This window comes from Ruditapes philippinarum, unplaced genomic scaffold (genome assembly GCF_026571515.1).
Source record: "Ruditapes philippinarum isolate M1 unplaced genomic scaffold, ASM2657151v2 ctg4142_1_1_1_1, whole genome shotgun sequence".
Classification (NCBI taxonomy): Eukaryota; Metazoa; Mollusca; class Bivalvia; order Venerida; family Veneridae; genus Ruditapes; species Ruditapes philippinarum.
The window spans coordinates 20,262-33,567 of NW_026857850.1; the positions used below are offsets into that span (position 1 = coordinate 20,262).

General features: G+C 32.0%; 1 protein-coding gene across 1 annotated transcript in view; it reads right to left on the minus strand.

Moving 5' to 3' along the window:
- The window catches only part of LOC132751247 (uncharacterized), a 103,641-nt gene that overhangs the window by 7,510 nt on the left and 82,825 nt on the right, over positions 1 to 13,306 (minus strand). Inside the window, exons 14-16 of the mRNA XM_060741405.1 lie at positions 9,538 to 9,667; positions 8,808 to 9,016; positions 3,929 to 4,115 (exon numbers count right to left, since the gene is read on the minus strand). Coding sequence (XP_060597388.1) covers positions 3,929 to 4,115; positions 8,808 to 9,016; positions 9,538 to 9,667 — 526 coding nt within the window. The remainder of the gene's footprint in view (positions 1 to 3,928; positions 4,116 to 8,807; positions 9,017 to 9,537; positions 9,668 to 13,306) is intronic.

Below are 13,306 nucleotides of genomic sequence, written 5' to 3' on the forward strand. Positions count from 1 at the left end.
TTATATCTTGCAATAACATGTATACATTTGTAAACATTTTTTGTTTAGTAACGTACGTTAAATGGCCATTATGTTGGACATAACAATAACTGAATACCAATGTAAAGTCTGGTGACAATTTTCCAACGTAAATACACCTAAAAAAATATTGTCAAGTTTGACGTAAGCTCGGTTTATCGTAATTCCATTTGGACGCGGTAAACCCGTCTTCACCACAAAACATGATTGAATACGTTTACACTTACTTTTCCGTCTCCAATAATGTACATTTTAATGTCAATGTCAATTTTTATGCAAAAATGATTTCTTTTGACAATTATAGTTTAATGCGTATGTTTTCAATTCTTGTATGAATAAGTGATATCTAAGAACATATAATAGCTGCAAGTTCCTTTTGCCATGCCAGTTTTTTGGCAAATTCAACCTATATTTTTACGCGCTTAAACAAAATGAAAAAAAAGAAATCTATCTACAATTGATACATTATTTAACAGGTCTGCAACTTAATGGGGTCCCTTTTCAACCTCTCATGTTGTTTGTAAAAAATTTAAGATTTAAGTTTTAAGATTTTGATAACATTGGATCAAATAATTTTTTCAATCGGAACACGTGATGCTGCTGGAAATGCATTGGTAATATTTCATAAGATGTGAGATAATAAGCCGTGCAGTACCTTATGTATGAATGTAATATGGACAAACAGATACAATGTAAAACATATGTAAATTTAGCTAATTTATTATAATCGGTGAGAGTGGTAATGATTTATTCAGATATTTTTATTGAGCAAGACTTCTAGCCAATTCAAAGGAATTGACACTTGATTTTTTGTATATGAATTTCAAGTGTTAATTAAGAACACGTCCGATGCTTATCGGGTGTTAAGACAAAACAAATATGTTATAATGATATAATATGGCAATTTTCTGAACTTATTCATTTAATTTTTTATCTATATTTCATTTATTTATTCATTAATTTATTTGTTTATTTTGCATATTTTAATTGTCTGTCTCTATAAATGCGCTATGAAATAAGGTACAATCAAATAATCATTAGATGTGATATTTTGCATTTAAGTGATGTATAAAATTAAGTGAATTCACAGAATTGAATATTCACGTCTATCATTATCATAATTATGTTATTGTGTTAATATCTATTTTTATTATCTTTCTAAAACCGTAACATAACAAACTTTCAACATGTTTTTTTCTTTATCAATTATTATAACATCTGTTATCCGGCAACATCTTTATTGTACATTCCGTATGGTAATTAAACACTTAGGCTTTTACAAACAGATCTATCAAAATACAAGAAACAATATTGTTAAATGCATAATAATTGTTCACATTGTTTTGAGTAAATGAGATTTAACAAACAAAATAACATAGGTCCTCAATATTTGTTTCTAAGTTGCTTAAGTGAAAGTAAATTAGACCTGCACGTATTCCCACCTTACCTAAGCTAAGGAGCTAAAAATGTAAACAAATAGATACTAAACGCTGTGATTCCTTGACAAAATTTATTTAAATATACGTGTAGTTAGGTCCTGAACAACTGCGTACTGTATTTCCCCCCTTAGATTTATCAACGTTTTTATGCTGTGATTGTTTGGGCTGCCACCAAAGAAATTCCTTCAGACCATTGAATTATTTCTTATATCTTTTGTGAAAGGAACATACTTTTTTTAAAATGCAAATTCGTTATTCAATTAAAACTTCAACTTTAGAAAACAACATTCTTCTGTCCTAATATGGTATTTCAGTTAATCAAAACTTAAAGCCATAAAAAATGATAATAAAATTATATAGTTATTATAACCACTGCACGTTATGCGTGTGTATATATGAAGACCTGTTAAATTTACGTTAACACCTATAACATGACCATTTAAAGTAATCGTGTTCTGAAGTATTTCGAGGAGACAAAATCATTCTTAACGAAAATATTTATTTAGACGCGTTCTTAATGATACTACAATATTTTTCTTCCCCCCTTTCTCCTTTTATATATAACCCTCTATTTCAGATATCTTTGTGGAAAATTTATATCTTCTCTAAATAATCTGTATTTATAAAATAATACTTATTCCCTTTCTAGTATATCCTAACTATCAATTCTTTTAAGACAAACCATATAATTTGTCAAAGGAGAAGAATTCTATAGAGGACTTTTCATTCATTGTCATCAAGTTTTGTGATGTAAAACTATTTTGTTTCTTTGTTATTTGTATGTACATTATTTCTTCATTTTGGAATAAATAGTTTAAAGGCGCATTATGCTTCAGAAATAAAAAATACTGAATACAATAAGAAGGACAAACATGAATAAAACAACATTTAAATAATGATTTCGGTACAAGTTATTTTCTTGTAACCTTACGAAATAAGCGATTAATGTAAAAAAATGTGTCATAAAAGAAGAAAATGTAAACAAAGTTGTATTTTGACTTCCATACAAAACACTAAATCGTTTTAACTATAGAAACTGCAAAAAAGGCATGATGATAACAAATCTTTCCTTTAATTATCCGATGCGTAACCTTTTGGAGCCTATAAAGCTGTACTAAAAATAATTTTGAGATATTTTGATAAATAAAAATAAAAACATATTTTAGGCATAAATTTCCTTCTATCTCTCTTCTAAACAAACATATACATCTAGCTAAACATTTAGGCATGTTCCACGATTGACTTTTGTTCACATAGTAGTCGATAATATACATCAAATAAAGAAATTTTAAAGTGTCATGGTTTCAGTACCTGAAGTTAAAAATTGACCGTTAAAAGGAAAACATCTCGGAAACGTTTTATGTCCAAAATGCTACATTTTTAACTTATTAGGAAGGTGGTCGCTTACATTGTCGCCCTTGACGCAATTAATCAATTCACCAATAGTTGATAATGAAAATTGTTTTCGATATCATATGACAAACTTCCTTAGTATATGTTTCACTATTTACACTTTGAATGTGCATTATGTTACTTTAAGACCAAAATAACTGAATTATATCCTAACCGACAGATGTCAAAACTATACGTGCCATTTATACGAGACAGTTTTACATAGTGAAAATAATTTTGACGGAAGGCTATTTATATGCTATCATTCTCACTCTAAGGATAATTTCTTTAGGAAAAGACAGGTCAGTACAGAGATTATAATGCAACGCAATAGTTAGTTTTGTCTACATAAATGAATTCGTCTGTGCGCGGTAGAAACAAACTAAACTATTTCTATATAAAAAACATATGCCCCCTTATCAGTTAATGTAACAGTACACCGTTTCTCCAAACGTAAGAAAGCGAACAGTTGTGGAACATTCGCCGATACAATTATGAAAACTATGGTACTATTAAGATAAATATAAGGTGATGACAATTATTACTTTTATTTGGATGATGAGTAACAAGAACGTGAATAGAGAAGGAAACGATGATGTTGAATATGATGATAATTGGGTAAATGATGTCAATAGTGATTATGATCGGGGTCATGATAGTGAAAATGTTGTAGATGATGATTGCAAACTTTCCATGCCAAATTCGCAAAACAAGTTGCCATGACAAAGTTCAACTAGCAAAGGCAAATAATTTTCCCATGGCAAAACACCAATTTACCTTGGTAAAGTCCAATTTGTCATGCCAAATACAAGCTTCGGAAAGATAAAAAAGAAACACATTAAATTTTAAACAAATTAAATAATGTAACAATTTTTGATAGTATTCGTTTTTTTAAAACGATTAAACATATGGGTTGAATTTGCCAAAAACTGGCAAGGCAAAAAGAGACCGGCAGCTATGTTTGACATTTAGTATAACCTGAAAATTGGCAACTTATATATAGTTGCAAAACTGATAAGATTCACCTAAAGAAGAAACTTTTGATTTATCGGAAAGAAAATAGCAAAAATGAGGATTACTCAAAACAATGTGCAGCACTTAATATCCACTTATCATTGATAATTGTTCCACCACACAAATGACTCCATTCTTCTTCCTTCCGTTGAATTGTCACTTGCCACGGATGCATTCCCTTTATTGTCTCGAAGCCACCAGAAACTTTCAATTGTCGTTTCTTTCTCTTTGTATTACCCAATTTAATTATACCTAAAGATTATGAGCACTAAATGTTAAGGTTAAGCCGTATATATCAGAAAACAACAACAAAACTCAGAAAATAACAGAAAAATAAAATAAAATAAGTAAATACAAAATTTCACTATGGTGCGACTGACCGAAATTATATCTTAAAAGAATAACATGCAAGTTATCTCTCCACAAAATATAAGAGAAATCTTACAATCAATAAAGTTTGTGTGGGCAAAAGTGTCGGATCTATTTTCAACACAGATAACTATGACTAAACTGACCCCTTACTCAATCCAAAGGAAGAAAACCAAACAAGTTATCATTCTACCAAATATGCGACATCGGTCAATAAAACAAGACCGTAAAAGCCAATGTAAAGAAATCTATTATTGGCACCCGTTGACATTGACCCACTGAACCCTTCTCGATCCGAAAGAAAAATACTATGTAACAAATAACAAATATGAGAGACATCTGTCAATACATAAATGCTGTATGGGCAAAACTGTAAAAATATATTTTTGCGCTGTTGATTGGTAACCCAAATGTACACTTACCCTATGTTAAGGAAGAATACATCCCAATTTATATTCCCATGAAATATAACATACTCTTTCAAAAGAAAAGGATTACATATGTTAAAAGATATTTTTGTCTTTTATGACCTTGATCTCGACCCAAATGACCCATACCTAAACGGAAAGAAAAGCACCTCCCCAGGCATGTCATAATTAAACATGAAATACGCCACGATTAAATAAAATAAGTGCAAAAATGAATAAAATTATTTTTAAATCAATGAGCTTCACCGCAATCCTAGTAATCCCATTACACCACAGAATGTAAGAGGACCATGGAATATATCCACCAACTCAATATGAAAGATATGATTAACTTAATGGTGTAATTAGGCGAAATTTAATATAAATGCAACTTGCTGGATAAAGTTAACCATACAAGACTCTATTTTCACAGTGACAAAAAAAAAAAAAACGAAATAACTTTAAAAATGGATTGGACCGTGATATAATATATACAATTATATATTGTTAATAATATTGTTTGCTTTTGTGTAAGATGACATTTTATTTACGAAATTTTCGAACGACTGTCTTACAACGCTGGTTCGTTTTCTTATTCTTACGGGCTGGTGACTATTATTGCTTTTCACAATGCATAAGGCAGTTATTGCTTGTTACTAAAATATTCCCGCAGGTCATCAAAAAGATCAACAGCAGTTTTGAATGTAGAAGTAAATGTTTGTTTTTCTTAAATGAAAACAAAATAGAGACGATATTTGGTGGTTGGTAGTTTGTATGAATTGAAGTTAGTTTCATCTTTTTGTTACGTTTAAAAATCTTAGTTATACAATATTTGCAGCTTTGTTTTCTCTAAACAGCTCTGACAATGTTTGGAATTTTAGGCATAAATATAATTGAGATATAACATGGGGAAAATAGTTCAAAGTTAGTTTCCTCAATGAAAAGTATTACATTTTATCACATAAACCGCGGCGCAGGAGTGTAATAAAGCCATTTAATAAAAAAGATATTACACTAGTGTAATAACACTTTGACGTGACGTCATTTACGCTTTATATATGAACAGACCGTTAAAGCGCGCTAATGTTAGCATTACACTATAGGCGCGTCATTGAAAAATTACTCATTTTAACAGTTTACTGTTTTTATTTTATATATGTGATAAATAGAATATTATATTCGTGTAGATTCAATACTAAATTTATTGAACTCGTTGAATAAAACAATATTATGCACGCCAGAGGCTCGCATAATATGATTTTATTCAACTCGTTCAATAAATTTAGTATTAAACTACACTCATTCAATATCCTCTATATATTTTGATAACTTTCAAATATATCACGGATAAATAAGTAATCGACTCAAAAACATTAAATAATTGTTATTTTGATAAGTAAATGCAGAAATTATGAAGCAATTATTACAGATAGGATATATCGAACTTGACCATTTCTTTTTTCAAAGTGTTGTAATAAAGGGAAATACCTTGGAAAATTGAAGCCATAGTTTGAACGTGCAGAGATCGTGAACTTTTGTATTGATAAGTACGTGTGTAAGTAATGAAGTCATTGGTGAAGGTAACTTAAGATAAATTCAAAGTTAACCACGTACGGACAGACGGAGGTACAATTACTATATGCCATGGGACATAAAAAAAAGAAAGATAGAAAGAACAAGAGCTGTCACAGATCGTGACAAATGCCCCGAAGGATTCTAGTTATAAAGCACCTTTTATATATTATGTGTGGTGGTAAAAAATGACAAAGTAAGAACCCCAGCAGAGACCTTTTAAATAGACCAAGAAACCTGGGTATTGTTCACAACACATCGTCCATCTATGGTGACATTTTTTTTTAAATTAAAATTTAAACTTTAATGTATATGGAAGTACATAGCATATACAACAACCACCCTTTATATGTATATCACATAAATATTGAAACAAATTTAAACCCGAGCAGTGACCTTGAACTAAGGCTTAGGAACACGGGTGTTAAGGGCAACATATCATACATTTATGATAATTTCATATGTGATATAAAAATATTATCCTTTCATGCATATTAGCTTCAGAGCAGACACAACATCTCTTCCTATATGTATATAAACATCAAAAGCGACAAAGTTTTAACCCCCACAGTGACCTTGACCTAAGTCGTAGAAACCAGAGTCTTGTTTGCGACACACCATACATCTATGGTTATGCATATATGAAAGAAAAAATAATATCCTTTCATGCATACGGAAGTTTCAGAGCGGACATGACCACCACCACCATCTATATCTATATATAACATAACAAAAGAAAAAGTTTGAACCTCCACAATCACCTTGACCTTAGTTGTAGAAAGCCGATTCATGTTCGTTGCACATCATATATCTATGGTTATTTAATATATGAGAAAAATAAAAATCCTTTCATGCATTCTGAAGTTTCAGAGCGGGCACGACCACCACCTTCTATATATAACATAAAATATAACAGATTAGAACCCCCGCAGTGACCATGGCCTTCGTAGTAGAAACCCGAGTCTAACATTTATGAAAGAAAACTTAAAATCTTTTCATGCATACTGAAGTTTCAGAGTGGACACGACCACCACTGTCTATATGTATACACAAGGTTTGAATGACGGACGGATAGACTGACTGACAGACAGACGGACAGTTCGATTTTAATATGCCACTATACGGGGGCTTAAAAATGGGAAAGATTGAACCCCACAACGACCTTGACCTTAGTCGTAGAAACGCCGAGCCTTGTTTGCGACACACCATGCATCTATTGTAAATTCATATGTGAAAGAAAAATTAAAATCCGTTCATGCATACCCAAGTTTCAGAGCGGTCATTACCAACACCTTCTATATTACATATTCTATATGTATATAACATAAACATTTAAAATGACAAAGTTTGAATCCCTAGAGTGACCTTAACCTTTAATCAAGAAACCTTGGTCTTGTTTATGGTTATTTCATATGTGAAAGAAAAATTAAAATCTTTTCATGCATTCTAAAATTTCTGAGCGGACACGACCACTACTTCTATAATTATATAACAAAAAAGACAAAGTTTTGTTGGCGACAAACCATACATTTATAGTTAATTCATATGTGAAAGAAAAATTAAAATCCTTTCATGCATACTATAGTCTCAGAGCCGATTGTACCACCACCTTCTATATTTAATTTACATAAAAAATTACAAAGTTTGAACCCTCAAAGAGACCTTGACCTAACTCGTAAAAACCCGAGTCTTGTTCGCAACACACTATATATCTATGGTTATTTCATATGTTAAAAAAACCCATTAAAATCCTTTCATGCATATTGATGTTTCAGAGCACACGACCAACACTATCTATATTTATGTGATACAAAAAATGACAAAGTTTTAACCTCCACAGTGACTTTGACCTTAGTGGTAGAAACCCGAGTTCTCTTCGCAACACACCATACATCTATTGTTATTTCATATGTGAAAGAAAAAATACAACACGACCACCACCTTTTATATTATATAACCCACCACCTTCTGCATTTATATAACATAAAATAAGACAAAGTTTGAACCTCCACAGTGACTTTGACCTGAGTGGTAGAAACCCGCGTCTTATTCCCGACACACCATACATCTATTATTATTTCATATATGAAAGAAAAATTTAATCCTTTCATGCCTACTGAAGTTTCAGAGCGGACACGACCACCACTGTCGATATGTATAAAGCCGGACGTACTGACGGACTGACAGACATACAGACAGACGGACGGTTCGATTTTAATATGCCACTCTTCGGGGCTATAATAATAACATAATTTTTGAATTTGAATAAGAAGCATGTTTTTAGGCAAATAACTGTCAAGTACCAAATGAATATCACCCAATTATTGTATGGTATACATATTTGATAAACAAGATATTTAAAAGGCGCAGATATCAGTTGAATTAGAATCATCCGACATTCGAATCAGGTACAGCACAAAAATGGCGGGGATGCATCCTATGATAGAATGAAAAACGTAAAATAAATGGTTGCGATAAATGACACCCTGTTTTATGCATAAAGACAAATGGACTGTAATTATCAATTATAATTTACTATAAAATACAATACAGATTACACTACTTTAACCGTTTTATCATACGGACGTGTTCTTACCACACTCCGTTATGTCTATATGATAGGGAAGTGAACTGTTGGAACATTTGACTGTAACGACTTCGGTATATCTACAGTTATGATTTCCCCATCCATTGTGTTTGCAATCAGCAAGAGATGATTCATTGCCACTACAGTGAACGTTGTCCAGAAGAATAGGTAAAGATTCGTCAACTTCTTGAGGTTTTAGAAAGTAAGCCAAACCGTTTCTGGTAAAAAAGTTTATCAGATTAATGCCTTTTTAAATATTGTTTCAAAACTAGATTTTCACTCAATATTTGTTCTTCGTACTAAGGAGACTGAACCTTATTTCCCGTAGTTTTAAGATATATTTTTGATTCATTTTACAAACAATTAAATTGACATTTGATAAAACAAATTGTTATCAATTAATATTAATTATAATTCTATAGTCACAACCAATCGCATATTCACTTACCTTATAATTCAGATAAACAACAAAATCATCTACTTCCTTTTGTGAAGTGATCATCCCTTTTATATATTAACGGGGTGTCATGATATATAAATTTTCAAAAACGAAAAAAAAAAAACATTTTTATAAACTAAAATATATGTTTCCATAATTATTATCCGAATATTGATATTATTGGATGAGACACGAAAAACTGAGCATTTTCACACAAAGCTTTGGTAGAAATAAAGCGTAATTTTTAGATATCTAAAAAAATAAAATGTGCTGTTTTGAACATGATATGTGTAAACTTACGTATATCCGAGCATTCTACAAGCAACAGTTGCATCATTATCATCCCAGTCGTCATCACAGATATATCCATCATAGTAGCCATTTAATGTAACTTTAACAACACCTTCTGTATTATCAGTCAACGAAATGTCTTAAATTCAAATATAGTTTTCATTATTGTGCTTATTAATAGGAGACCTTTTGTTCCACAAGTCATATCAATATCTTTAAGTACTCATTTGGTTTGATTTTTAATGTTTTGCTTCAATGCATGTTGAATCTTACATGTATCATCAAACAATATCAAGTTTTTAGTACTAACGTGCATGTATATTTGGAATAACATGTTGTGCATAAATTATTGCAAACAAGGAAATTCTTTTCAAGCATAATTGTTTTTATGAAGTATGACGTATTGGTGATTCTAACCTTTACGCTATTTTAGGGATCATTCCGAATATACTATATGCTTAATATAAAAATATCTCAGACTTCGGACATCTTCATGAAAACTGTTAAAAACGTCCTTCGTCATAGTGAAATTGCTAATGAAAAAGCAAAAAAGAGACTTGGAAGAAAATTTGGAGGAAAATGAAGAATTGTGAATTAATTTTAAGACGAGATAAAACAATTTCGACCAATTGGATATGAGAACGTCAAGAACAAAAAACAATTTGAAGTCTAACTGGATGTAGCCATCGTCAATATTAAAGAAACAATGCTGAAGACATACAAAGTGGGTTATCACAGTTGTTGAAATTGTACCCTGAATCAATGATTGTTAAGATATCAAAATGGATATTTACTAAAAGAAAGCAAACAGAATCGGTAGAGAAATTAAATGAACGGATATTGAAGGAGGCAGAATTCTAAACAGTAGCAATGGAAAAAAAATTGGTCTTTATGAAAAGTTGGAAAAAACGTAAGGATCAAAGGTCGTTCTTCTGTAAAAAGAAGGAGTGTTATATCTGTCACATGCAACATGAAACATGGGATTGTAAAGCAATTGAAGAACTTTCAGTAAAAGATAGATGGGAGAAAGCAAAATCTTTAAACTTATGTTTTCCCTGTCTAGAGGACAATTATTCTTGAAGAATATGTAAAAAGCAAGAAAATTGAAAAATTTCACAGACTGTTGCACCAGCCATATTTAAATCCTGAAGCTATATTGTTTAGGTCACACGAAAATCAAAAATTACATTTCACAGTCAATATAATACGAAAGGTTTGACATTCACAAGTCAAGTTTATACAAATACATGTTCACACAGTGTTTATGTAGCACTTCTTACAGTGCCAGTGATTTTGTATGTCAATGGTCGAGAAAATCCAATTTGCGCATTATTTGACGATGGAAGAACTAAAACAAAAAAACAGAATCCCTAAAAAAAGCCCGACACGGCAAAATTGTAAAATGTTGCAGACTCGGCTTGATTGAGCCTGTTCATGGACGGTACTGGAAAGTGCAAGTTACCGTCCACGCCCCTAGCACCGACTTAAGCAGAATTCAACATTTAAACACAAAAATGGTGAAATTTTGAATCTAGAAACATCCGCAGATGTTTTCATACGGCAGTTATCATGGAACCTTCAATGTAACACAGTAGTGTCATTCCATGAAAAGCGGCATTTGGTTCCCAAGTAAACGAATGCGTTTGCCCTAAACGAGAAAACAATGGGCGAAACTAAATAAAATGGAAAGTCATATTTCAACCAGGATGTTGCGAAATAATTTGGAATAAGTTCAGAGTATGAGACTGTAGAAGGGAACAATTTGAATGGACAATATGTAAATCTTGACACATTGTGTGTGAATCTTTTAAGCTAGGCAGACAGAAACACTGAAATTAACATGGAAACCCATACAACACAAAAGTAACTTGGAATTTGTGAACAGTTGACTGGGCATTGTATTGTGATCGGTGGTAGCATTTCAAGGAAATACATCAATAAGACAAAGCCAAAAAGTTGATCTTTAAATCGGAATAGATTATTTCGAGATAAACATATCATTGAATGAAGTTAGTGGACAGGAAGGGTCACCCTCAGCCAGGTCGGATATGTGTCGGGCCGGTACCAATCAAGGAAGACGAAATACATTATTTACATTTCTCATAGACTCTGAGAATAAAAATGATGTTATAAATGAGACTATAAAGAGATTTTTGGGAATTGGAAAAAATTGAGAGGTAGAAACAGCATGGCTATTTCTGACGGGAACATAATAAAAATGATCAAAAGTGAAATAGTTTATGATGTAGAAAGAAATAGATACCAGGTTCCAGTGCCATGGAATGAAAATAATAGTGAATTGAAAAATTACCATGAAATTGCATTTGATAATCAAAAAACACAGATGGGAAACTAAATGCAAAAAGTGATTTAAAAGCATGATGTAGTGACATCATTATGGTTATAGTCTCATTTCTACAGGAATTTAATTGAATACTTCTGTGGATTTAGATAGCCATTCCGAAAATCCACATGCCTTTCCCCAATATCAATTCAATTGATAGTTATTTAAACGTTTAGTACGAATATCGCATTGGGTGACAAAGTTTATAGTTTATAATTGTCATGAAAATACATTTCACGGTTGGACGAATTTGACATTGGCCAAATTTTTTGGTATATATTGGGTTATATATGAGCCCTTAAAGAAATAAGAAATTGTGAAAATCAGAGTGCTAAATGCAATCGTAACAAGGCACAAAGTTCAAAATAGATTATGGGCGCATTGTCAGTTGAACGCTTTGGACAATCTTTGCGAGCATTTACAAGAATTGCTGTGGACTACGCCGGTCCAATCATTTCAAAACAAGGTCATGGAAAACGAGACTTAAGCTTTATCTTTGTGTTTAAAATCTTTAACAGGGCTGTGCATCTTGAAATAAAAATATAGTTTGGACACTTATTCTTTTCTCAAACCCTTAAACAGATTTATTAGCCGCAGAGGTGTGCAAAGTGTTATTTTATTCGATAATGGGACAAATTGTGTCGGTTGTGTTAACGAACTCAAATATCTGTACAAGAACCTTGATAAACATGCAATCGTGAAAGACTCTGTAAATTGAAAAAAATATTGAGGGGAAATTCATTCCACCAATTGCACCATATTTTAGCTATGATGAACTTAGAAAGTAATATATGCGATTTCGGGTAACGTGAACATCACAGATGTAGAATTAGTAAATTCTGTCGTTGGAACTGAAAACTAAATTGAGAGCAGACCTAACACGTATCAGATTCAAGCTCAAAGGGTAACACTGTGTTTACACCCAATCACTTCTTGACTGGCCGGCTTGGTGAACAGTTAGCTCCCGATAGACAACGGTCATCATAATGTTAAAAAGCGTTGGCAGTATGTCCAGGAACTCCTACGTTATTTCTGGAAGCGTTGGCTTAGAGAATATTTGCCAACTCTGGGATCTCGATCTAAGTGGTTTCAAACTTCCCGCGACTTTAAAGCCAAATTATATTGTTTTAATCTTTGACCCAGACACATCCCGGGGACATAGGCTTCTAGGCCGTGAAGGAGGAGAGTATTTCGACGAAGAATGTAGTCGCAAAATCAAACAAAAGTTGCCAGTAACTCATTTGTGCAAATTATGGGTCAGAATAGTTATGTAAAGTGACAATTTATGTAAAAAAGAAGGGAAAAAGAAGGGAAATTTTAAGGGGCATAATAATGCACAGTGCCTTGTTTTAAGATTAATTTGGTTTTGAAGAAGAAACAACGTGTGAGAGGCAAAGTGTTAAGGGGCACAATAATCTCTAGTGCCCTCTCATG